The 27,606-nt window shown below is 45.3% G+C and overlaps 1 protein-coding gene across 1 annotated transcript in view; it reads left to right on the forward strand.

Annotated features, from left to right (window-relative positions):
* The window catches only part of SV2C (synaptic vesicle glycoprotein 2C), a 436,269-nt gene that overhangs the window by 261,317 nt on the left and 147,346 nt on the right, over positions 1-27,606 (forward strand). Inside the window, exon 4 of the mRNA XM_073680145.1 lies at positions 3,217-3,368. Within this exon, the coding sequence (XP_073536246.1) occupies positions 3,217-3,368 (152 nt within the window). The remainder of the gene's footprint in view (positions 1-3,216; positions 3,369-27,606) is intronic.

A 27,606-nucleotide genomic window follows, 5' to 3' on the forward strand; every position in this document is an offset into this window, starting at 1 on the left:
TAATAGAGGGAGGCATATTACCATGGTCTGAGATATTATGCTCTGTTGCCAATTCATCAAGCACTCTCAGGGCCAGTTGCTCCTCCTCTGTAGGAAACAATTCATTGAGATCATTATTAAAAAAATGGTGTTTGAATATCAATGTCCTAGCAAATATATGTAGATCTTTTATAGTGGTGAATTTGTCAAAACCAGTGAATGGGGAAAACGTGTGGCCTTTACCGAGCAGTGTGAGATCAACAGGTGTCAGTTTATGAGTACTTAAATTAATTACCTTTTTATCATACTGCTTATATGAATGAAAATTGAAAATATGTTGCTTATTTCCATTCGCCCCAGATCACATCACCATAGAAGTTGATGGTATATCTGACTTGTCACTAGTAGAGGAAGCCGATGTAACAGAGGCAGTACGAGGTGTTTGGGCTTGTATATTAGAAGCATGATGCCAATGGTAGATAGTCTTAAACTGATAATCACGAATATCCCTGTTAAATTTGATACGTTGCAAATCCTGGATGTTTTTAACCATATTATCAGTAATATTCTCTATATAATCATTAAGTTTTTGTGATTTCTCAGGGGGACAATTTAATTTCAAGCTTGTCTGGGCTGAATTAATCAATTTGTCCAGGTTGGCGATTGTGTCTGTATTAGATTCAATCAATAGTGCCATCAAGCTAGTAGAACACATATTACATGCTTCTTCCCAATTCTGGACAAAGATCTCATCTTCCACGGGAAACATGGGAACTATTTTGATTCTTAAGACCCTTGGAATTATCTTACGATGAATGTACTTTTCTAAGAACGCCCAGTTCCACCGTAATTTAGTCAGTTTAATGACCATATGTTGGATATCTCGGGCTTGTTCATCCCATTTGAGATCATCAACTTGCTCCACCTCATCACTATCACCACCAAACACCTGTTCAATCTAAGACAGCCAAGCTTTGCCCATTGTCACTGAAGTAGAACCTGTTCAAAACACAGTTCCGCTCATCTACTACCCAGGGACAGTTTTCTTAGCCCTACTACGCAGGGACAGCTCTCTTAGCCATACTATCCAGGGGCAGATATCTTAGCCCTACTACCCAGGGACAACACTCTTAGCCCTACCACTCAGGGACAATGCTCTTAGCCCTACCACCCAGGAACAGCTCTCTTAGCCCTACTACCCAGGGCCAGCACTCCTTACCCTACTACCCTGGGTCAACACTCTTAGCTCTACTACCCAGGGAAAACTCTCTTAGCTCTACTACCCAGAGACAGCTGTCTTAGCCCTACTATCCAGGGAGAGCGCTATTATCCCTACTACCCAGGGACAGTTTTCTTATCCCTACTTCCCAGGGACAGTGCTCTTAGCCCTACTACTCAGGACCAGCATTCTTAGCCCCACTACCCAGGGGCAGCTCTCTTAGTCCTACTACCCAGGGGCAGCTCTCTTAGCCCTACTACCCAGGGGCAGCTCTCTTAGCCCTACTACCCAGGGGCAGCTCTCTTAGCCCTACTACCCTGGGGCTGCTCTCTTAGCCCTACTACCCAGGGGCAGCTCTCGTAGCCCTACTACCCAGGGACAGCATTCTTAGCCCTACTACCCAGGGACAGAGCTCTTAGCCCTATTACCCAGGGGCAGGGCTCTTAACCCCACTACCCAGGAACAGCTCTCTTATAGCCCCACTAACCAGGGACAGCTGTCTTATAGCCCTACTACCCAGGAACAGTTCTCTTATAGCCCCTGCACAGTCTGTGCATTGCAGTCCATGTTCGAACCAAGTTGCACGGACGTCTACATGAGCCCTTACAATTACAAGTGGCCCTTTGAAGATAACCATAATCCCGATGTGGCCCTCAGTGACAATGAGTTTGACACTGCTGTTTTAAGGGGTTGGAGTTCTCTCATCCTACATTTCTGATTCTAGATGAGCGACTATTTAAGTGGAATTGAATTCTCCTTTAATTTGATGAAAAATTAGTATTCTACAGAATACAGATTTTTTTTACATTCACTCCACCCGAATTCAGCAAAATGCTGGCCAGCTCTAGCCTTCATTTTCATGAACTATAAAGGGCCAGGCAAGCTGATAAAAAATAATAATAATACTCACCTGTGACTCAGTCACTTCTCACGGACAAGTCATGAGTCAGGGTAGTCAAGGAGTCCGAGGTCAAGAGCCAGGAGGGTACGTCAAACAGAAAGGAGAGACAAAGGAGTAGTCAGGTAACGGTTCGAGGTCAAGTGCTGCCTAAAGCTAAGTTCAAATGACCATCAGATTTTCATCCAGAAAACTCGGATGATTTTTTTCTCACTTGTCATCCGTAAGAAATCCATATTTTTTATAAGACAATCTACAGTTTCCTATGTTAAAGAATTATATTGTATCTGCAAACAAAAAAAAAACTGAAGAAACTAGTTCATTCACTGATTTTTTTCACACACAGATTCAATTTGTGAAAAAAAATTCTCATCTGCACTGCCCCATTGAATAACACTAAATAACATTGGCCTGTATACTGTCCGTATTATCCAGACAGCAATCAGACCGAAAATACACTTGTGTGAACCTACCCTTAAACTACATTTGAGGATTTTGATTATAAAACAATTTCTATAAATTGAATCAGGAGGGTTCTAAAGGGCTATTACAAGTTTTTTTTTTACGTTATAGCATATAACTTGGATATGCATCAATTCTCCACAGCTATGGTAAAAATGCCACTGCCCATGAAGGGCTTCTTGATTAATGCATTAATCAGATTTGTGAGTTATAGTTTCATCATTTGATCTGAACATTAGCCATATTTGATATTTTATCGAGGATTGTTGGTAAAATACTTGGCAAACGATCAATGCGATCTCTTAGATTGTCACAAAACTTCATGGCTATTATAGCTCACAGACAAATCTACTCCCAAAATAATTAATTGCAATAATAGTTGTCACATAATATTGGATCTTCCCCTATGATTTATGATGTGGAGCTCTACTTTATTGTGTCTGTGAAGGCTCGAAAATACCAATTTTTCATGTTTTAGATAATGGGAATTTGGACAGGTGATAAATAACACAGAATTCAACGTCAATATTAATCTATAAACTGCTAAATAATTTTTTTAGAATGGTTTAAGCTTGTTGCATGTCTAAACGTAATGTACAGAATGTGAATATTTACAGTAAACAATATTTAGAATTGACATATCTCATAATCTTTACAGGATTGGTGGAGCGCTTCCAACTGCATTTTCCTACTTTTCAGAAGTCCTTGCTAGAGAAAAGCGAGGAGAACATCTCAGTTGGCTGTGTATGTTTTGGATGATTGGAGGAATATATGCTTCAGCCATGGCGTGGGCCATAATTCCACATTATGGTAAAGTATTATTTGTGTTCCAGTGGTCATATTGCTAAAAAACCAAAGACACGGGATGATCATATTTTCAGCAGCACATTGAGTACAATCCCATGCTATATTTGGTTTCAAAGAAAGTTATTTTTTGCTAGCCCACTTCCAAAGTCTGCAAAGTTCATCTGTTTGAAGGGGCCATAGCATTCAGTGAGTGCTGGGACATATTGTTCCATACACCATGTACATTGCTCCATACACCAGAATGCCGTATATTTTGGAGAGGCTGTGCTTGGAATCACAACTTTGCCTCATTCTCGTGAATACAAGCAAGCTGCAATACTAAGCATAGAAGGTATGAAAAGTAAGCAATGAAGAGGTTGCAGATTTCGCCTGAACATTGCAGCTTTTTCAAACAGCTGATTGGCAGATAACATAAGTCATCAATTTCACAAACTTAGGTAACCTCTTTAAGGATGTGTTCACACATTGCTACCATGTCTGCGATTTTCCAAAAATATTGTGGTTCTACCAAGATGCCAAGAAAAAAATCTACATAACCTCAATGTATGAACACAACCTAATAGTGTCTAATTATAACAGAACACTTTCTCATTCAGCTTCAATAACCTAATTATATGCAGGACTGGTTTCAAATGGTGGCAAACTGTCTTTTTTTGCAAGGTGGGGGATGACTGGACCAGGATCAAACTAAATCAATTCAGTGTTTTTAGCTGTGTATTGCTTTGAAAATTATAAGTTACGTGAACAAGATGCAACCTTAACTTTAAGGGAATCTGTCAGTAGGATCAATCCTCCTAAGCCGTCTATATGGGCATGTAGTTCATAGGAAGCTGAATAAAATAATACCTTGATATCTGCGATCCAATGTCTTATTCCAGAGAAATCCACGTTTTTCCTAATATGTTAACTGAGCTGTTAAGATCTGTGGGCCAGACATAAATCTCCCTGAGAATCTGCCTCCAGAGATTATTTTAAATGAGAGGAGGCGTTACCAGTGTGAGACAAGTAATGACTGACAGTCTGCTCTCCTGATCTAGTGTCCTGCACATAGATCCTAACAGCTCTTAAAGGTCACTCCCTCCCCCCTTGGAAGAAGCTAAATGCGAAACATGCATTGGGGTGTTCCTTTCTATCTTCACACAGATATTTACCTTATTATGATTTCCTTTGATTCATGGCATTAGTATGAATTATTCTTTCTTTTTAGTCCTTTATTATATGCAGTACCAGCATGTCAAACTGCACTTCCAGGCTACCCTTTGATTACTCACTGACATGTCTTTTTGATACTGCTACTAATAGGGTCTTTTCTGGCTACTTGACTTGCATTAGGTTTACTGCCATTGTGCCTTGGGTATAAGTACATTACTCATCTTTTGGACATTGTGTCCTTTATCTGTGACATTACTCTCCTTTTTTATAGCATTATTCTCATTTGATTACTCCAAATCACAGAACTGATAGTGTCTATTCCTTTGTGGGATAGAGTTCTGCTTTACATTCTCATTTTTATACCCTTTCAATTTGTGTGTCATTTGTTAAATAAGGATTTACCTTTTTGACTATGTGGCTTATAAAGTCCTAATTCTTTGTAGTGTTGAGGGAGGGCACCAACATCCCTTCATGGTTGGCCAAGTGAGTGTCAAATTATTATGTTGATTGCGCAATCCAACAGAAAACCAGACGGAGGCAATGCTCTGTATGGGAGGATTCAGAGAATCTCTGATCCCGTTTATTTCTACTTAGCATTTTATATTGTTTTGAGTATATCAATAGCCAATCACCTACAGCCATACTACTGGGTTAAACCAATGTTAGTACAATTATTACGGAAATACACATATGGTCATATTATCGTTAGTTCGGTGCATGATGGAAATTTACAAGGTTACCCATCCTGGCTCAGACTAGCTAAATAACAGGAGCAGGGTGTCTCATAGAATGTTCTTGTGAGAAAAGGTTAGTGTGGGAAAGATGCTTGTGAATCAAGAGGAAAGAAGGAAAGAATGCATGTTATGCAAGGAGTATAATAACATGATTTTAAAGCAAGCAGACAAAATGGAGTTGCTCTAGCATGAGTATCAATATGTTCTTTACACTTGGATAGCATGAATATTAATATGTCCTTTACAGTAGGTTTATGTGATTGTTTGAGGTGAGCTAAGTACTAATTTTGTTTAAATTAGGTATTTACTTAATTTTTTTTTATTGAAATGATATCCCAGTAATTAGCTGAGCATAGTGTTTCAAATTGCTTGTACCTCCAGTGATTAGCTATAATCTGTGAGAGAACCTGGTAGCAAGTGTTCAGTTTTCCTGCAGCACCCCTAAAGGTAAACTGAAGAATTGCAACAATTTCTATTAAAATGCATAAGCAGTTCTTGAAATGCATGGACAAACACACCTGACAGTGGTGCAAACTCCTAGAGGTATTATGGCATAGCAGGTATATTGGGTTAGCAGTATTTGCTATACATCTTTATTTTCTGAAAATGTATGTTAATTACATGTACTGAGCAAAATTGCAGACACAACAGGGATTTTTTTATGTTGCATAAAACAGATCCAATATGTAAAGTTTAATACAACTTTCATGTCGCCTGATGAATCTTGTTTTCATAACTTTATGCTCAATTTAATTTACCCAGTTGTAAAAATGGCACCAGTAGCCTACAGGAAGCTAAATTAATGGAAAAGCACCAAATGTTTCCTCGAGAAAAAAAAAAGGTAATGAGGAATTTAAATGTCCAGATTGTAAAGCCCAAAGTGAAATGAAAAATGTTTGGCAGATGTTTTATTAAAGGAAAAAAAAATACAACATTCTGGAAAATGCATTCAGTCGATGCTTATCAAAAAATGTGGAGGAAATGTGAACAGCATGAAAATAATATCGTACATGTGTTTACTGACTGATGTATAGCGCCTGCTGGGAATGAAGTCTGTGAGATTTACAGTCACTGCATTTAATATACTGCAACTGTAGCTTAAAGTTACTTGCTAATTCCCTAAATTATTCTATATATATTTCATGTATTTACATATATTATTTGATAGGTTGTAGTAAAATACAATTTTTTGTGCCTTTTCAGTTTTGTGACCAGTTGCAGAAAGGTTTTGAACAAATTGTAGACCGCTAAATACATCATTTCGTAGCGCAGACATTTATGACATATCCACAGGATAGACCGTTATTGTCTCATAGATGCAGATCCCATCTTTGGCACTATCACCCATCTTGAGAAAAGGACCTATTGTAGCGAGACTATCAGTAGAGAGTGGTCCATAAACATGGCTCACTCCATTTACTTTCATGGGAGTTCAGAAAATGTTTTGAATTTTTAGAAGTCATTGGCAAGAGCTCCATAAACATGACCACCTGTGAATTCACAGCAGAGCATGACAGCGCCTCATTCACAAAATAGTACGGTCCCATAGAAGTGGGACCTAAAGTTGACCGAATTTCTAGAAATTCTTTTTGGGCAGATTCGCTCGAATTGGATGGAAAATTTAATTTTGTCTGACTGAAATTTGCCTTAATTAAAATTGCCATGAAAAAAGGATTGTTATGCTCTGAGGTCTCTCCAGATCCCAAAGAATAATAAATGGATGGCCAGGAAGGAGTAATAAATAATAAAAGTTTGTATTCACCTGTCCTAGGGCTGCCCCTCACCTGTCCTGCTGCTTCAGCTCACTGCCAGGCCCTCTGCTCACTCTCTCAGGTCATCTCTGGCCACTTTTCAGATCTCATGGCATTAGGTCTCACACAGTATGGTGAATTAAATTTATATATTTTTTTTAATATTTTAATTTGTAACGACTTTGATTCATTAAACACTCTTTTACTCATGTCTAGTGGGACACAAATCTGTTAGACAGTCATGGTAAATCCTGTCTGCAGTGGAAAAAACTCTTTTAAAAGAACCTGTCAGAAGAATTATGCAGCTTAAACCATGGCCAGAACGAATCAGGGAACGGCCCCCTTATTATAATGTGACATCCATGTTGGTGCCTGCCTCCTCGATTTCTTTCGCTAGACTGCACTATGCCTTCATTGTAGGCCATGCCTATCGACATTGTGATGGTCCTGTGTAAGTCTCTGGCACTTGTGGGACCGTCTAGGCTGAGAACTTAGTGGTTAAGTTTTGGGGTTTTTTTGGCTCCCCATGGGTGTGGCTGCTGGCTATTTAAGATCCTGAATTCCTGTTCCCCACTGCCAGTGAAAGGTATATTGTTATCTGGGTGGTTTTGGACAGGTTCAGTAAACAGCGTCATGTTGTTCCTCTATCTGGATTGCTTAGCTCTCAGACCTTAAGTTATTCATTAAAACATTGTGCATTTACATTGAATTTAGGAAAATAGAAAACTGACTTCTTCTGCTAATAAAAGACAGACAGATGGGCCCAGTTTTGGGATTTGGAAGGATATTAAATAAATATATTAAACTAAAAGTTCCCTTTGCTAAGCTAGGCCCAAAGTACATTTGTCCATATGAAATAATTGAGGTCATCAATCCAGTAGCATTCTGTTTAAAACTTCTCTCTTCCTTCTGGATAACTAATGTATTTAACCCCTTCACGACCTCAGGATTTTTCATTTTTGCATTTCCGTTTTTTGCTCCCCTTCTTCCCAGAGCCATAACATTTATATTTTTCAGTCAGTATGGTCGTGTAAGGGCTTGTTTTTTGCGGGACAAGTTGTAATTTTGAACGACACCATTGGTTTTACCATATTGTGTACTGGAAACCTGGAAAAGAAATTACAAGAGTGTTGAAATTGCAAAAAAAGTGCAATTCCACAATTGTTTTTTAGGTTGTTTTTTTTTTTTACTATGTTCACTAAATGCTAAAACTGACCTGCCATCGTGATTCTCCAGTTCATTACGAGTTCACAGATACCAAACATGTATGGGTTCTTTTTTATATAAGCGGTGAAAAAAAAAATCCAAAGTTTGTAAAACAAAAAAGAAAAATGGTGCCATATTCCGAGACCCGTAGCGTCTCCATTTTTTGGGATCTGGGGTCGGATGAGGGCTTATTTTTTGCGTGCCGAGCTTACATTTTTATTGATACCATTTTGGGTTAGATATGATGGTTTGATCGACTTTTATTGTTTTTAATTGCAATGTTGCGGCGACCAAAAAAACATAATTCTGGAGTTTTAATTTTTTTCTTGTTATGTTGTTTACCGATCGGATTAATTATTTTCATATTTTGATAGACGGGGCATTTCTGAATGCAGCAATACCAAATAGGTGTATTTTTTTTTTTTTTTTATTGTTTTATTTTGAATGGGGCAAAAGGGGGGTGATTTTAACTTTTATATTTTTTTTTTTTAAAAATTGAAAACTTTTTTTCCCTATTTTTATAAGCTTCAATAGTCTCCTTAGGAGACTTGAAGCTTTGATGATCTGATCACCTGTGCTACACATAGTAGGGCTTCGGTTATGAACTAACCTGGTTGGAGTAGTGGTATTGCAACCACTAGGGGCAGCACCAGCAGACTGGCATAGTCAGGAATTAGCCAGAGGTCGGTACTTGGGAGCAGCAGTATAGTTTGAAGGATAAGCTGGTTGCGGAGTCAGGAATTAGCCAGAAGTCGGTACACAGAAGCAGCAGTATAGTTTGGACCAAGCAGCAGGTGGAAAGAGAGCTTAACTAAAGCCTAGGAGCTCAATAATCTCGCAAGGAAGGAAGTGCAATGCCAGGTTTAAGTAGGGTGTTCAATCAGGAGATTACAGGTACTAGTATCTGGGTTAGCTAGGAACTGTCCAGCGAGCTGAATAACTCAGACGGAAATACTGCCACCTGGTAAACCAGAGCTGCTGGGTTGTCCTGACAACTTCAGTCCTACTATGTGTAGCAGAATTGATCATCTGCTATGAGCGCCATCCATGGGGCAGCATTCATAGCAGATCAGCAATGACAACCACAAGGGTCTCCTGCAGTCCCCGGGTTATCATGCCAGCCCATCGGTGTCCAGCATTCATGTGACGGGAACGCCCATGGGTGGGATTAGTGACGCGCTTCCGGTGTGGCCATGTTAAATGTCGCTGTCGGAGATTGACAGCGGCATTTAATATGTTGACAGCCTCGGGTGGATCACAATTCCACCCATGGCTGTTAGGGGTACATGACAGCTAATCAGATTCTGTGACATCTGTGTTGATACCTGCCTCCTTTCTTTTTGCTTTTGTCTCTGGGTGGTGCCACCTCTTTGTTGTGAATGATGCGGGGCAACAATGTCGTCTGTACGTCTCTAGTGCCTTCAGTGTCATCTAGACTAGGAACTTGGGTGTTAACTTCTGGTTTGTGTCGGCTCCCTGCAGTAAGTCGTGGGAAGGGCTGCAGGCAATTTAAGCTCCTCCTGAACTGTATTTCCATTTGTATTTCTGTGTCTTTATAATTCGTTAGTGTAAATCGGTTGGTCACTGGGTGAGCAAAGTAAGTTCTCTGTGGCCACTATTGTCATGACTTCCTGTTCCAGCTTATAGTAAATAATGCAATTCAGCCCTTCAGCTCCAATTTAGGTAAAATGCAGATTTGCCCATTTCTTACTGAGATATTGAGATCAATGGGCAGTCCATGTAATGCACAGACAAGCAAGGTCCTCCTTTAGAGATATACTGTTTGTATAGTCTCAAACAGAATTTTCTAAACCAATGTAAGAAGACAGGAGGTAAGGTCCCGGATGGCAGATATGTGTTACTGAAATAGTTTTTATGGTGACTGGATTTGGGTCTGGGATTTAGGAGTGATCAAAAGAGCCTAGGTGGGAAAGGTTGCTCCCATACTCCAGCACGGGTCTTACTGTCCTAATAGAATGCACCTGGACTAGCTCATGTAGAAGTAGTGTGCTGAGGCTGGAGAAAGACAGAGCTAGTGGATAGTCTGTGCTGCAGTCTGAGAGGTTCCTGTAATATTAAGATGGTGAGACTGTTTGGTTTACTTTGCCTTACCCAGAGAGTGGACTGTTTTGTTATTTATTTGTGTTGAAGAAAGGACTGTTTGAATTTTCATTTGTGCTGAAGAAAGGCTGTTTTCATTCTGGAGCTGTAAAGTTTATGAAGGACAATAAACTTTATTCTGTTTTGATAGAAAACCCCTGTGCCTGTGTGTATCTAAGCGGCTACCAGAGAACTGAAATCCTACACCAGATAACCTCGTTAACCAGAAATCAGGTGTGACTATATTGTGCAGCAATGAATTAACTAACAAATACGCAATAGCAATGAATACATTTTTAAACAATTTAGTAGATTATAATTATTTGTTTAAAATATATTGGACTTTGCTAATTTGTCAGCCAAGGCTTCTGCAGCGAATCTTCTCTTGCATTCCCAACTACATCCTCAGTATTCAGAGCAGATATTACTTCACAAATTGTCTTGTTCTCAATCCAACATTTCCAGCTGTTTCTCATTTTGAACTGGTGGAATATAGATTGTTTGTTGTGGAAAATATCATGACTATTTAAAGTATCTGGGGTATTATATTCTAGTTCTTTCTTTCCTCCTGGATCATGGTACATACCAACCAAGGCCATTAATTTAAGGAAATGTATAACCTGGACTAAACTCATTAAAGGGGCATAGGATAGCTTATCAGTATAAGCTCAGGGGGTCCAAATATCTTGCATCCACACAGATCCGGTGCTACATAGTCTACTGCCTTGACCTAGAAAACCATATTTCTGTATACTGCTTAGTAGCCATTCTCAGGAACTTCAGCTGAGCTACCATGAACTATCAAAGTGCACAGGACCTGAACTGGAGTACCCAAGAACGCTCACTACACAGTGTAGAAAGCTGTGATCTTATGGCTCCATACAGTGTACACATGTTGCAAGCACAGAATCTGATAACTGTTAATCCTTGGGGGTCTTGGGTATCATCAGACCCTCAATGATCAAGTAGTGATGACCTATCATAATGATAGATCATCAATATCTTAGTCCCGGATAACCGCTTAAAACTAGAACATCTCAAAGATAACCTAAGACAAACAGGCCATCAGGTGCTCCACAAAGTAGCATCCCGGTCTACTTTTTGATGTCGTACTAGAAGGCATGCTTTGTATGTTGCCACATGGTCCTGCTCAGCCATAAAAGTGAGATGCATGCATAAAAGTGACCTATATGAAGTGCATGTTTTAGCTTTCTTTGACTTTAAGTTAAAGGGGGTTTCCGTTTAAAGGTAACCTGTCAGCTGATGCGTGCTGCCCAAACCGTGGGCAGCATGTATCAGCCACTGACTGTACGGTCACAGCCATGTATGTTTGTCTTTGTAATGCTGCAGCGTTTCAGAGAAAAACATACTTTTAATATCCGCTGGGGTCGGAGCTGTGCTATTGACTAGTTATACAAGTGGGTCCCCAGTGGCATCTCCCCGCCCGCCGCTAACAGTGACTGAGAAGCCTCTTCATTCCTGTGTCAGTCACTGTGAGCGGCTGGGGAGCCACCTGTATGACTAGTCAATAGTGCAGCTCGGTCCCCAGCGGATATTAAAACTATGTTTTTACTTGAAATGCTGCAGCGTTTTAGAGACAAATATACATGACTGTGATCATATGGCCAGTGGCTGATACATGCTGCTCACAGTTTGGGCTGCGTGTATCATCTGATGGGTTCCCTTTAAATACATATATATTTATTCACTGGACAGGTGTTAAATATATAATCACTGGAGTCTGACCTCTGAGACCCCCATCAATTTTGAGAACAAGGGTACTAAATAGTGTTGAGCGAGCACTAAAATGCTCGGGTGCTCGAAGCTCGGGCCGAGCTCACCGTGATACTTGGGTGCTCAACCCAAGCAACGAGCCCAATGTTAGTCTAGGGGAGACCCGAGCATTTTTGCAGCGGCACCCCCGGCACTGTGTAGAAAGCCTAAAAAGTGCCCAAAACGATAGTGACAGTGCTCAAAAGACATGGGGACAGCATGGGGATCGCCCCAGGAAGCATTTCTGACCCCCAGGTCACTGCTGTCAACAACATGGTCAGAGGTATTAAGCCACTTTTACGGGCTCACAATAAAACGTTCAAAAACGAAACTGAAACTGTTTTCCTGTGAAATATGTTAAGGAACATCCTTTCCAGGGTAAAGACTTGTGTATAAGGTAAAATAAACAACCAAAAACAAAAATACTCCTCCACACCTTGGGCTATGTTCACAAGTAGCATTTTTTATGCGTTTTTGCACTTTTGTATTGCTTTCAACCGTGACAAATGCTTTCACCGGGAAATGTCATTTTAACATTTTACAACCTTATCTGGCCATGTGTTGTGTGACACATGCATACAGTGCTGAAAAGACATGGGAACAGCATGGGGAAGACCCCTGGAAGCATCTCTGACACCCAGGTCACTGCCTAAAAGTGTGCCCATCAGAAGTGATCCTTGCCGCATCAGAAGATGCAGACTTGCAACTATCCCGGTGCAAGTCCTTGTCCCAGGGCAGTGTTCACTTGTACCTCCCCCATTCCTTGCAATGCAAGCGCAAATATGCAGCCAACCACCCACCCACCCCCAGGCTGCAATACTATACTGCTAGCTTGCACTTGAAATGGGGCCCTTTAGTTTGGAGGAGGCTGAAGCTGGCCACTACCTCATGGCTGCGTCGTCGGCGAGGTCTCCATACTCAGTCCCCAGCCGCCACTATTTGTCCCGGGAACCTTCCCCACACTTTTCTTAGCCTGGCCTGCTTTAGGGCAGCATTGGACGAGCCCACCAGACAGCCAGAGACTCCTCCGGTGGGCCCTGGCTTCTCCATCAGGGCAGTTGAGAGTGCCAAGGTGAGGAGCATGATGATGATGATAGAAGTTAGCATCTGCTTTGTTTTCTTGGAATGCAAGCGTAAGTGTGCAGCTTGCCACCCACCCACCACCAGGCTGCAATACCATACTGCCAACTTGCACTTGAAATGGGGCCTTTTAGTTTGGAGGAGGCCGAAGCTGGCCACTACCTCATGGCTGCTTCGGCAGCGAGGTCTCCATACTCAGTCCCCAGCCGTCACTATGTGTCCCGGTAACCTTCCTCACACTTTTCTTAGCCTGGCCTGCTTTAGGGCAGTATTGGACTAGCCCACCAGACAACGAGACTCCTCCGGTGGGCCCTGGCTTCTCCATCAGGGGAGTTGAGAGTGCCAAGGTGAGGAGCATGATGATGATGATAGAAGTTAGCATCTGCTTTGTTTTCTTGGAATGCAAGCGTAAGTGTGCAACCTGCCACCCACCCACCCCCCAGGCTGCAATACCATACTGCTAGCTTGCACTTGAAATGGGGCCTTTTAGTTTGGAGGAGGCCAAAGCTGGCCACTACCTCATGGCTACTTCGGCAGCGAGGTCTCCATACTCAGTCCCCAGCTGCCACTATTTGTCCCGGTAACCTTCCCCACACCTTTCTTAGCCTGGCCTGCTTTAGGGCAGCATTGGACGAGCCCACCAGACAACCAGACTCCTCCGGTGGGCCCTGGCTTCTCCATCAGGGGAGTTGAGAGTGCCATGGTGAGGAGCATGATGATGATGATAGAAGTTAGCATCTGCTTTGTTTTCTTTGAATGCAAGCGTAAGTGTGCAGCCTGCCACCCACCCACCCCCAGGCTGCAATACCATATTGCTAGCTTGCTTGCACTAGAAATGTGGCCTTTTAGGCTTGTGGAGGCAGCTACCGGCCACCATGTCATGGCTGCGTCAGCGGCCTGGTATCCATACTCAGTCCCCAGCCGCCCAGCGGCCGGGTGTCCACACTCGGTCCCCAGCCGCCAGGGGGCAGCAGGGTGTCCATACTCGGTCCCCAGCTACCCCTATTTGTCCCGGTGCGCCTTATACACAAGCGCGCATACCAAAACATTACCTGTGCCCTCCCCAGTGCATTTAGTGGGAAGGACAGCCTAACCACAAACACGTGGACAAGTGAATGTGGCCAGGGATGGTCCATCTCACTGATGCCTTCACACTGGGTTAATATTGTGGAAGCTGGGACACAGTTGGACACTGGGATGCAACACGTCCTCGAGACATAGAGGATTGCGGGTCCTGGGTCAATCAGGCTTCAACACAAACTTCAGAAGGTAGACAGCAGCAGTGGTCGGCCTCCTACACAACGAGTAAATTATTCATGATCATGAGGCCATCCATCTCCTTAGCTTTCTGTTCCTTGGAATGCAAGCGCATGTATGTAGTAGCGGCTAGGCCTGAGGTGGTCAGCGTTTTGGCACATATCCTACCTCCTCCGAGGATTTCTGGATATTTTCCTGCTACTATCCCAGTTCTATGACTCCCGTTAAAACAAAGCTTCAGGTGATGAATGATGGATGAGGTGGTGGCAAAGGAGAAAGAGCAGGAGGAACAGGGACCATTCACATCAATATCAGGCCAGTCAACCACACATGTCTTGTAGGATATGTTTCTGTACTAAAAGGAGCGGTTCGGCTACACAGTTATAGGGCATACAGTGAGTGCAATGCCTACCAAATATTTCGAGGCACTCCAATGGCCCTTGGAAGTGACATGGAGGTCAGAGGGCCTTAACTAAACCGTTTTTTCCATTTATAGCAACTGGGTCTCCTGTACACTGTTGGCCTAAGCAGTGAATGGAAGGCTTTCCAAAAATTATGAGTAACTGCAATGCCCCTTGAAACAGACGTGGATTACAGCATACTAAAAACCTTCTACCCATTATTGGGGAGTGGGTCTCCCTTAGTGTTCGCCTATGCATTGAAAAGCAAAAGCTGACTAAAATTAGGAGGAAATGCAATGCCCTTTGGAAGAGTCGTGGAGGTTAGAGGTAATTAAAAACAACATTTCAATGCCCCTTGGAAGAGCTGTGGAGTTCAGAGTGGTTTAACAAGACGGTTTTAATGCCCCTTGGAAGAGACGTGGAGGTCACAGTAGCTTAACAAGACGGTGTTAATGCCCCTTGGAAGAGACGTGGAGTTCAGAGTGGTTTAACAAGATGGTTTTAATGCCCCTTGGAAGAGACGTGAAGGTCCCAGTGGAATAAAAAGACAATATCAATGCCCCTTGGAAGAGTGGTGGAGGTAGCAGTGGAATAAAAATACAATATCAATGCCCCTTGGAAGAGTGGTGGAGGTAACAGTGGAATAAAAAGAAAATATCAATGCCCCTTGGAAGAGTCGTGGAGGTCCCAGTGGAATAAAAAGACAATATCAATGACCCTTGGAAGAGACGTGGAGGTCACAGTAGCTTAACAAGATGATTTTAATGCCCCTTGGAAGAGACGTGGAGTTCAGAGTGGTTTAACAAGACGGTTTTAATGCCCGTTGGAAGAGACGTGGAGGTCACAGTAGCTTAACAAGACCATTTTAATGCCCCTTGGAAGAGACGTGGAGGTCACATTGGAATAAAAAGACAATATCAATGCCCCTTGGAAGAGACGTGGAGGTCCCAGTGGAATAAAAAGACAATATCAATGACCATTGGAAGAGACGTGGAGGTCACAGTAGCTTAACAAGACGATTTTAATGCCCCTTACAAGAGCCATGCAGTACAGCATATTAAAAACATTATTCCCATTATTGGGGAGTGGGTCTCCCATAGTCTTTGCCTTTGCCTTCCAAGCAAAAGCTGTCAAAAATTAGGATGGAGGAACTTGCAATGCTGGCAACACGGACCACGGTCACCCTGGTGGTATAGTGGTGGTGGAGGCTGAGGATAAGGAGAAGAGCAAAAAACAGCCGAAATGAGGAAGCATATACCCATGTGTGGGTGTGAAGCGGTGCATGGGAATACACCTCCCGAAATAACACAGTGGATTTGACTTTATGTTACTCTGCTGTCATTTGGTGGTGATGAGAAGTCTGGCCCAATCCAGCCCTTGTTCATTTTGATAAGGCTCACCTTCAGCATTTTCAGTTGACAGACGAGTGTGCTTATCAGTTAGAATTCCCCCAGCGGCACTAAAAACACACTCCGATAACACGCTAGCGGCAGGGCAGGCCAGGACCTCCAAGGCGTACAGAGCGAGTTCATTCCAAGTGTCCAGCTTGGATACCCAATAATTAAAAGGCACAGAGGAATCACGGAGGACGCTGGTACGGTCGGCAAGGTACTCCCTCATCATCTTTTGAAACTTTCCACTCCTTGTGAGAGTACCCCGCGCCTCAGGGCCTGTAAGCTGGGCAGGTCTCAGAAAACTGTCCCAGAACGTTGACAGTGTTCCCCTGCCTCTGCTGGATTGGAGTTGTGTCTGTCTCGCCTGTACGACATGGTTGGGCAACGAACTGTGACCTCTGCCGCTAGCGTGTTCAGATGGGAATTTTTTTAACAGTTCTGCAGCAAGGGCCTTCTGGAACTGCCCATTTTTGTAGACCTCTCCACCTCAGGAATAAGAGAGTGAAAGTTCTCCTTGTAGCGGGGGTCTAAAAGTGTCACCAACTAGTAATGACTGTCACCCAACATTTTGACAACGTGAGGGTCATGGTTAAGGCAGCGTAACATAAAGTCAGCCATGCGTGCCAGACTGGTAACGGGCAAGACTTCCGTGTCCTCACCAGGATGACGACTGACCATGCTCTCCTCCTCCTCCTCCTCCCCCCTGTCGTCAGGCCACCCACGCTGAACCGAAGGTATGACAGTTGTACAGGTACTACCGTCTACAGCGCATGATACCAGCTCCTGTTCTTCCTCCTCCTCCTCCTCCTCTCCCTCATTGTCCCCCAATGCACATTGGGATGAGATGAGGCTGGGCTGTGTGTAATCGCCTGCTACAGCTTCTTGATCCATCTTATCATACTCTGGCTGCGATGCCTCCTCTTTAATTCTCTGCAGAGAGCGTTGCAAAAGACAGACAAGTGGGATGTTGACTCTAATGATGGCGTCATCGCCACTCACCATCTTTGTGGACTCCTCAAAGTTTGTCAGGATGGTACATATGTCAGACATCCAGGTCCACTCCTGAGGTCTTATGTGTGGAGTCTGCAACATGTGGAGGGTAGCGTTCCAACGTGTGGGGACATCACACACCAGTCGGTGTGCCGGAAGCTGCAACACAGCAAGGGCGGCAGAAGCTGTAGCCGACTTCCGAAAATGAGCTGACAGGAGGCGTAGTTTGACGAGCAGATCTGGCAACTCGAGGTACGATTTAAGAAACCGCTGAACCACGAGGTTAAGCACATGAGCCAGGCATGGTATGTGTGTGATCTCGCCTCGCCTCAGAGCCGCCACCAGGTTACGGCCATTGTCACACACGACCATTCCTGGATGTAGGTTCAGCGGTCTCAGCCACAGATCTGCCTGCTCTTTTACAGCTGTCCACAACTCACAAGCAGTGTGAGGTTTATCACCTAAGCTTATGAGTTTCAGCACAGCCTGTTGCCACTTGGCTGAGGCAGTACTGCAGTGCTTCCAGCTTGTAACTGATGTGGTGATATCTGAGATGGAGGCTGAACATGAGGAGGAGGAGGAGGATGATGCACAGGAGCTGTACACTGTGGTGGCAACTCTGACTGACATAGGGCCTGCAATCCTCGGTGTGGGGAGGATGTGTTCCATCCCAAGGTCCGACTGGGTCCCGGCTTCCACTATGTTTACCCAGTGTGCCGTCAGGGAGATGTACCGTCCCTGGCCACAAGCACTTGTCCACGTGTCCGTTGTCAGGTGGACTCTCCCAGTAACTGCATTGTTGAGGGCACGGCAGATGTTTTGGGACACGTGCTTGTGTAGTGCGGGGATGGCACACCGGGCAAAATAGTGTCGGCTGGGGACCGAGTACCGAGGGACGGCCACCGCCATAAGGTTGCGGAAGGATTCCGTCTCCACCAGCCTAAAAGGCAGCATTTCCAACGCAAGCAGTCGTGAAATGTGCGAATTTAGGACTGTGGCCTGTGGGGCGTTGGCTGCGAATTTGCACTTTCGTTCAAAGGTCTGGGATATGGACAATTGAACGCTGCGTTGGGACGTGGACGTTGATGCTGTTTCTTGAGAAACTGCCATAACAAGTGAAGACTGAGAGGAGGGGGCATCTTTGCATGCAGTATGGACAGGGGATTGCCCTGCACGCACCACAGGGGGTTCTCTTACACACACAACAGCGGAAGAAGCAGTGGTGACACCCGCTGACACTGGTCGTGGACCCTGGAGTTCGCCCCACAAAGTCGGGTGCTTTGCTGACATGTGCCTGATCACGCTGGTGGTGGTCAGGCTGGTATTTTTGTCACCCCTGCTGATGCTAGCATGGCAGGTGGTACAAATGGCCTTTTTGGGGTTATCAGCAGAGTCTTTAAAAAAATTCCAGACTCTGGAAGACCTACCGCTTGTACTGGCAACGTTCCTCGTGTTGGTGTTACGGGGAACGGTTGCCTGCCTTCTGTCTGCGGCCACCACACTGCTTCTTCCTGCCTGTTGGGGTACTCTGCCTCCCTCCCCCTGTGTGCTGCTGGCCTCGCTCTGCGTGTCCTCCTTCCACGTTAGGTCAGTTACTAGATCATCCACCACCTCCTCCTCTTCCACTTGCGCACCACGATCCTCCTCCTCACTTCCTGGCAATTGTGTCTCGTCATCGTCCACCTCTTGTGACAAATTGCCAACATCAACTTCCTGTGGCCGTGGCTGTTCAAATATTTGGGCATCCCAACATGGGATCTCCTCTTCTACCACTTCAAGCGTATCAGGCGAGGGGCCCAAATATGGAAATGGACCAGTGAACAGCTCTTCAGAGTGTCCAAGTGTGGGATCACTTGCTGTCTGACGACACTCGGCATGGTGGGAGGAAGGAGCATCAGGGTGAGGAGGAGTATGCGGTCGAGACTCACGGCTACTAAGAGTTGACCGTGTGGAAGACAGACCGGAGGTGGTGGTGCCCAGGTAACTGGAAGTATTGTCTGCTATCCAATTAATAACCTGTTCACACTGATCAGTTCTCAATACTGGTGTTGTTCTGTGCTTCCCTAGTAATTTGGTCAAGAAGTGGGAGCGAGAAGATGTGGCTGTTGGTTGTGGCACATTTTCACCTTGGCCACGGCCCCGTCCTCTGCACGAACCATCACCAGAACTTCCACGTCCCTTGCCACGTGCCTTGCCCATTGTAAATGAAGTAAAATAGCTTACACTTGCACTATCAATGGAAAAAGGGTAATAAAGAGTAGATTAGAACCGTGGAAGAGGAAAACCACAGTTATTGTTTACTTGGGTATACCACACTTTTTTAAATAGAGATATTTGCGGCTGAACAGTGAGCGACACACTTAAACTGCTTTTTTTTTAGATACCAAAGGCCCAAAACTGGATAGTACAGCGATTTGACCCGTGGAACTGCGAAACCACACTGGGATGTCGGGCCTACACAAGACTATTTTCAACAGATATATTTTTGTGTCACAACAGTCAGGAGACACTACTGTTTTTCTTTACGGAAAAAACTACCAAAACCTGAATAATAGAGATTTTTTACCGTGGAACAGCAAAACCACAGTTATAATTTACTGGTGTATACCAGGCTTTTTAAAATATATATATATTTGCGGCTGAACAGTGAGCGACACACTCAAACTGTTTTTTTTAGATACAAATGGCCCAAAAGTGGATAATACAGAGGTTTGTACCGTGGAACTGCAAAACCACACTTGTATTTCTCGGGCCTACACCAGACTATTTTCAGCAGATATATTTGTGTCTGAAATATCAGGGAGACACTATTTTTTTTTTTTTTACAGCAAAAAATGCAAAAAGCAGGATAATAGAGATTTTTTACCGTGGAACAGCAAAAGCACACTTCTGTCTCTCTGGCCTACACCAGATTATTTTCAACAGATATATTTGTGTCTGAAAAATCAGGGAGACACTATTATTATTTTTATACAGCAAAAAATGCCAAAAACAGGATAATAGAGATGTTTTACCGTGGAACATCAAAACCACAGTAATAATTTACTGGTGTATACCAGGCTTTTTAAAATATATATATATTTGCGGCTGAACAGTGAGCGACACACTCAAACTGTTTTTTTTAGATACAAATGGCCCAAAAGTGGATAATACAGAGGTTTGTACCGTGGAACTGCAAAACCACACTTGTATGTCTCGGGCCTACACCAGACTATTTTCAACAGATATATTTGTGTCTGAAAAATCAGGGAGACACTATTTTTTTTTTTTTACAGCAAAAAATGCAAAAAGCAGGATAATAGAGATTTTTTACCGTGGAACAGCAAAAGCACACTTCTGTCTCTCTGGCCTACACAAGACTATTTTCAACAGATATATTTGTGTCTGAAAAATCAGGGAGACACTATTATTATTTTTATACAGCAAAAAATGCCAAAAACAGGATAATAGAGATGTTTTACCGTGGAACATCAAAACCACAGTAATAATTTACTGGTGTATACCAGGCTTTTTAAAATATATACATATTTGCGGCTGAACAGTGAGCGACACACTCAAACTGTTTTTTTTAGATACAAATGGCCCAAAAGTGGATAATACAAAGGTTTGTACCGTGGAACTGCAAAACCACACTTGTATTTTTCGGGCCTACACCAGACTATTTTCAACAGATATATTTGCGTCTGAAAAATCAGGGAGACACTATTTTTTTTTTTTTTTTACAGCAAAAAATGCAAAAAGCAGGATAATAGAGATTTTTTTACCGTGGAACAGCAAAAGCACACTTCTGTCTCTCTGGCCTACACCAGACTATTTTCAACAGATATATTTGTGTCTGAAAAATCAGGGAGACACTATTATTATTTTTATACAGCAAAAAATGCCAAAAACAGGATAATAGAGATGTTTTACCGTGGAACATCAAAACCACAGTAATAATTTACTGGTGTATACCAGGCTTTTTAAAATATATATATATTTGCGGCTGAACAGTGAGCGACACACTCAAACTGTTTTTTTTAGATACAAATGGCCCATAGCACTGCAAAACCACACTTCTATTTCTCTGGCCTACACCAGACTATTTTCAACAGATATATTTGTGTCTGAAAAATCAGAGGCACACTTTTTTTTTTTGGGGGGGGGGCACCAAAAGGTTAATAAGATGGGTATTTGTACATTGTGAAGGAGGAAAAAAAAAAAGAGGATTTAGATAAAAAAAAGGATTTTTCCTGGCCCCCGGGACCTGGAGCTAAGTCCAGCAATTTCATCAACAGGAGCAGCACACAGGACTGTAATGCAGCGTTTGCTGGTATAACCACTGCGTCTCCTATACAGCCTGCCTGCCTGCCTGATATACCTGGGATGGATATTAGTCCTGAGAAGGACTGTTTGTTTGATCTGGCAGCCTTTACAGACCCTACACTAACTATTTTGCAGGATATATCTCTCCCTAAATCAGCAGCGCTGTCCCTACACTGTCTGATCCGGAGCGACTGTGTCCAAGATGGCGGCGCCCGGTTTTAAATACTCGAGGTGACGCTGTGCGGCCAGCCAATCACTGTAATGCCCACAAACAACATGGCTGCGGCATTACAGTGACTGGCTGGCAATCCCTGCATGTTCATTGGCTCTGTAAAGAGCGCCAAACATGCAGGGCGGAGACCCGAGCTCCCGCCCGAGTAACCCGGAAATGCTCGGTGCTCGCCGAACATCCCGAGTAGCGTGATGCTCGGGCGAGTACCGAGCAGTGTCGAGCATGTTCGCTCAACACTAGTAATGACCAGAGGTCCGAGAGAGATCCAGTGAGTCACAAACTGAGACAGAGACAGAAATAAACAACACTTTCTTTACTAAAACAGGGATAAGACTAAAATTCAGTATTGCATGAATCAGTCTCAGGTTCTACCTGGGACACTGTCCCTACTAAATACACACAGTCAGCAAAAGCTGAAATCAATGTGCCAATCTCAAGGTTTCCAGCTTATGTGAATTATTCTAAAGATCTGGAACAATTTTACCTAAACACAGTGTCAGTTTAGTGAGGGTGGTCTATAGGGACCCCCTGAGATTGCACACTGAGTACAATCCTACCACTATTAACAATAACAATGCATGAAACTATACCAATTGCTCTTATACCCCTATTATAAAGATACCCGGGTATCTTAAAGTTACGGTACCGTTAACCTTAGATGTAGTCTATCACAGGCATGTGAATCGCGGTGGCTGCAGCTAGTCCCAGAAAACTTTGGCGCCAAAACAAAAGCAACGTTTACAAAAACAGCAAAGGTTCCTTGTCTTGTCGGCCGATGCCGAGCCCACACGTCGGGACCTTTAGTCCTGTAGCCTAAGGTTAAGGTCTGGGAAGATCTCTTCACAAGGCTTGTCAGTATCCTCTCAATGTGAATGGCACCGGACCCTTTCTCTCCTCTCGCAGTCACTCACTCTTTTCCAGACCACCGACCACATGCTCCGTCACAGAGATGGATTCCTCAGTCTCTTTGCCTTCTCCATCGACACTTGGCTCCTTCAGCACAAAGTCTCTAGTCCACTCAGCATGGACTTCCACAAAACTCCAAATAGCCACACAGCTTTCCCCAGTTCAGCACTTGTTTTTAAGCAGGGACACAGCTTCACCAGGGACAGGGGTTCACAATCTCCACAGGGAAGCTTGTAGAGACAGCGTCTTGTTCCAGCTCAGTTCTCACACACTTCCTGTCTAGCCCCTCACACAGCAGACACCCTCAGAACACACAGGGTTTCCTGGTCTGCTCCTGCTCTGAGCTCAGCCAGGCAAAAGTCACAGGGTCCTAATGCTCTCCTGCTGCTATCACAGTTCACACTCTCACATGCCACCCCACTAGAGGTTGGCGTCCTCGACACACCTCCCCACTCAAAGTCGTCTTGTGCATAGCGCTGTGGAGGTATACCCGCCATAGCTCGAGTAGTTCTCCTGAGACCCACCCCAACAGGCTCGGCTCCCGAGGGGGCAGAAGTCTCTTCAATGGGAGCCAATGAGGCTGCTCCCTCCTGAGGTGTGGCGCCCTGTGCCACATCATACGGATCAGGTAACTGACCTGATTCTCCGTTCTCTGAAGGACATACCACATTCTTAATACTCTCTCCACACAGGAACAGATTGATCGCAGGGGGCAAGTAAGCAGGCGCAGAGGCAGACCCACCATCAAATTCAAGAGCATTAGGGATGCCCACCCCTCGGGACACGGCCTGTGGTTCCGTGGAAACGGGGATGGCATCTTTAAACCAGCACCGTTGTAGCATGGTACGATGAAGATTACGGGATGGTCCCCCTGTCCCCACCGGCTCGACCTTGTAGACTGGAATCTCAGGGCTCACCCGTTTTTTTTACCAGGTACAGAGTCGCCTCCCACCGTTCACTCAGCTTTCCGAACCGTCGTTTGATTCTCACCAACACTCTATCCCCCGGGGAGAAAGGCTCGGTTTGCATGGGACGTGTGTCCCTATGGGTCACCTGACTGAGTCGATCACCCACCACCTGATACACCACCCTCAATCGCCGCCGGTGTTCCCGAACCCATTCTGATGCGGTCCTAGGGGGATTGGAGGAGGGATCTGGCATGCTCAAATCCTCAATGTCCTGCCCTGGCCTCCCGAACATCAACATGTGTGGTGAGTAGCCAGTAGTGCTGTGCACTCTATTATTGTAGGCCCACATCAATTCAGGGAGATACTCAGGCCAGCGTATCTGTTGTTTACCCTCTAACGTCCTCAACATCTGCAACAGAGTCCGATTAAAAGGCTCACAAGCTCCGTTACCTTGGGGATGGTAAGGTGTCGTTCTTGACTGTGCGACACCATACAGCTGGTACAGCTCCTTCATCAATGCCCCCTGAAAACATGCCCCCTGATCCGAGTGTATTCTTTGCGGATACCCAAACACCTGGATGAAATTTCGACACACGGCTTCAGCTGCCGACTCCGCCGTCTGATCTGTTGTCGGCACTGCTACAGCATACTTGGTGAAGTGGTCTGTCATTACCAGGCAATAGGAATACCCAGACGTTGAGTATCCTATCAAGACATAGTCAATCATGAGCAGCTCTAAAGGAGCGGAAGTCTTAATAGATTGCGTGGGCGTCCGCTGCTCAGGGCTCTTACTGAGCCCACAGACCTGACACTGCCGACATGCCTCTGTCACCATCCCCCCCCAATTCAGGACAATAGAGGACTCGCTGTAGCCACTGGAGTGTCTTTTCACTCCCAAATTGGGCCCCCTTCTCATGCGCCTCGCGAGCGACCACCGGACCCATCCCCATAGGGATTACTAGCTGGTACCGGTGCTGCAGCTCAGATGGCAGGTACACCTTACCGTACAAGAGGCCATGTTCCACACACAACTTATCCCACTGTCGCAGTAGTTTCATTCCTTCCATGGGCAGCTGGGCCTTTTCCTCTGCACGCGGCCAGACCCCTTTTTGTACCCAATTGTGCACTAGTGCAATGTCAGGGCAATCTTTCTGGTCCTTCGCCAAATCCGAGTGTGTTTTTCCCAGAACACACGGCATCCCTGACGCCACCCCACTTGAATGTACCACACTTCGGAAGATAGGTACCTGCCCCAAGTCAGGGGTTTCATGGTCCTCAAGCTGTTCATCAACATTTTCCCCCGAGGACCCAAGGGGCACCCTTGAGAGTGCATCCGCATTTCCGTTTTCCCGCCCAGAGCGAAACTTAATTCGATAGTTAAACATAACAAGGCGAGCGACACACCGCTGCTCCAACGCTCCCAGCTTTGCGTTTTCTAGGTGAGCCAGAGGGTTATCATCAGTAATGACTAGCACCTCAGCTCCCGTTAAATACTCGGCAAAGCGTTCTGTCATCGCCCACACCAGGGCCAGTAGCTCTAGGCGAAACGAGCTGTAGTTAGCTGGGTTGCGTTCAGTGTCTCTTAAAGACCTGCTGCCATAGGAGATTACTTGCTCCTGACCATCCTGCACTTGTGCTAGTACCGCCCCCAGCCCATGCAGACTGCCATCGGTGTATAACAGGAAAGGGGAATCAAACCGGGCATACGCTAACAACGGAGCACTCGTTAGGGCGGCCTTCACCTCCTCAAATGCCTTTTGCTGCTGGGGTCCCCATGGGATGGGGCGATTTTGGAGGCCTTGTGCTGTCCCTCTTAAGAGCTCATTCAGGGGACTCACTACTTGTGAAAACTTAGGTACAAATCTCCGATAGTACCCCGCTAAACCTAAGAAGGCCCGAACCTCTCGCAGGGTACGGGGGGGTGGCCACTCCTGCACCACCATGACCTTACTGGTCGCGGGCAGAACCCCGTCCGGAGTCACCACATGACCTAAATACTCAATCTGACTCTGTAACAGTTGGCACTTCTTTGGTTTTATTTTTAGGTCATAACAACTGAGCCGCTGGAGAACTTGACGTAACTTCTCAAGATGGTCTTCAAATGAGGTCCCGAACACCACAATGTCATCTAGGTATATCAGGACTGATTCAAAATTCAGATCGCCTAAGCAATGTTTCATCAGGCATTGAAAAGTTCCCGGGGTATTAGTGAGGCCGAAGGGCATCCGGTTGAATTCATAGAGCCCCATTGGTAGGACAAATGCCGTCTTGGCCCGATCTTTTTCGGCCATTGGTACCTGCCAATAGCCACTTGCTAAATCCAACGTCGAGAAATATTTTGCCCGACCCAATGCCGACAGAGACTATTCTATGCGAGGTAATGGATATGCGTCCCTCACCGTGTGAGCATTCAATTTGCGATAGTCCACACAAAATCGAAGGGTCCCATCCTTCTTCCGCACCAAGACCACAGGGGCCGCCCAGGGGCTCTGGCTCTCTGGGATCACTTGGTTGTCAAGCATACTGGCCACCATGCGCTTCACCTCTTGATAGAGCGTTGGGGGGATTTGACGATAACGTTCCCTAATAGGAGGAGTATCCCCCGTGGGAATCTCATGCTCAATCGTCTGGGAACAACTGAAATCCTCCGCATGTCGCGAAAAGGTCTCTTGATGTTCCCACAAGACCTTCTCCAGCTGCTAAAATTGCACGGGGGTCAGTTCCTCCCGATCCAATCCCATCTGGTCCATGATCACATGACCATTCCATTCTTCGGTAGGAGATTCGGTCCGGCCTACTTCGACCGCGAACGTCCAGGAAGACTGTTCATCTGGGCGAAGTTCGAACACTGTCTTGTCAGGCACCTTCCCTGCTGGCACGAACAGTTCAGCCAGAATGGTCCCAGCAGGAATTGTAACAGCCTCATCTAAAACGTTGATACTTCTGACTGGCACCCGTCCATTCTTCACAATCGCCAGAGACCGGGCCACACGCGCCTTGGCGAACGAGGACTTCTCTGGGGCTGGCTCGATGAGTACTTCAAGCCCATTCAGTCTCTGCGCAGCCCCCACCGGTAGCATTAAGAGTTCTTCATGCCGAAGCGCTAGCGAGATCGTGGTCCGCGATGGCACTCGGACCAGGCCCACCCGACCCCCAGGGACCGCACTCTTCAGGAGATCACAACTCAGCACTAGACGGTGTAACATTCTCTGGGTGGGTCGATGGTGGGTAGCACGCGCCCAGTATCGGGGTCCCTCAGTGGCATACATCTGATGATTTAAATCTCGCAGAACGTTCATTCTGAACGTCACCTCCATCCCTCTTCTAGGAGGGTGGTCAACCAGCACTATTCCTTTATGAACCAGCTGTTGACCAAACATTTTCAGTTGCATCCACACGATCCCCTTCACCGTCAGTTGGCCATTGTTAGCGGCTGTAAGCCTTATCACTCGGCCGTCCTCGGGAACCACGAGTTGACTGAAGTGCCTTTCGTACACCTCTAAGGGCATTATGGTACATTCGGATGCTGTGTCAATCAAGCATCTCATCTTCCGCCCTTCAAACTCTATTTCCAGCACGGGACTGCATGCGAACAAATCTTGTTCTTCCCGTCGAGGGCTTTGTGGGGGGTGGGCTCGCCTTCTCATGGCAGCGGCTGGGAGTTTAACGCCGGCGAAGGAGGCTACGGGCTGCAGACATCCGGCAGTACCGGGAGATGTGTCCCCGACGCCCACACCTCCAGCAGGTGACCGCTCCTTGTGGACGAGAACTTGGATCATTCGAGGAGAGCGACCTGGCAGACTGTGGAACCACCATTCCAGAGGACGGGGCGGGTGGCCCTTCCGTAGGAGTAGGGACTGGCCCAGCTCTGAGTTTAGACACCTCCAGCTTTAGCTCCTTCAGTTTGGCATGCAGAGCCTGTACAACGTTTACCAGTCCTCCCCCTCCTGAAACTGGCGCCGGACCTCCCTCCAGCTGTGCACTGTCAACTGTCCCCTTGGCCTCCAGAGTAGACTCCTCCTCTCTTTCCACCGTGGCCCGATAAATCTGCC

The sequence above is a fragment of the Phyllobates terribilis genome, unplaced genomic scaffold, assembly GCF_046119375.1.
Source record: "Phyllobates terribilis strain yellow unplaced genomic scaffold, ASM4611937v1 Scaffold_1__5_contigs__length_1240528914, whole genome shotgun sequence".
NCBI classification, from domain to species: Eukaryota; Metazoa; Chordata; class Amphibia; order Anura; family Dendrobatidae; genus Phyllobates; species Phyllobates terribilis.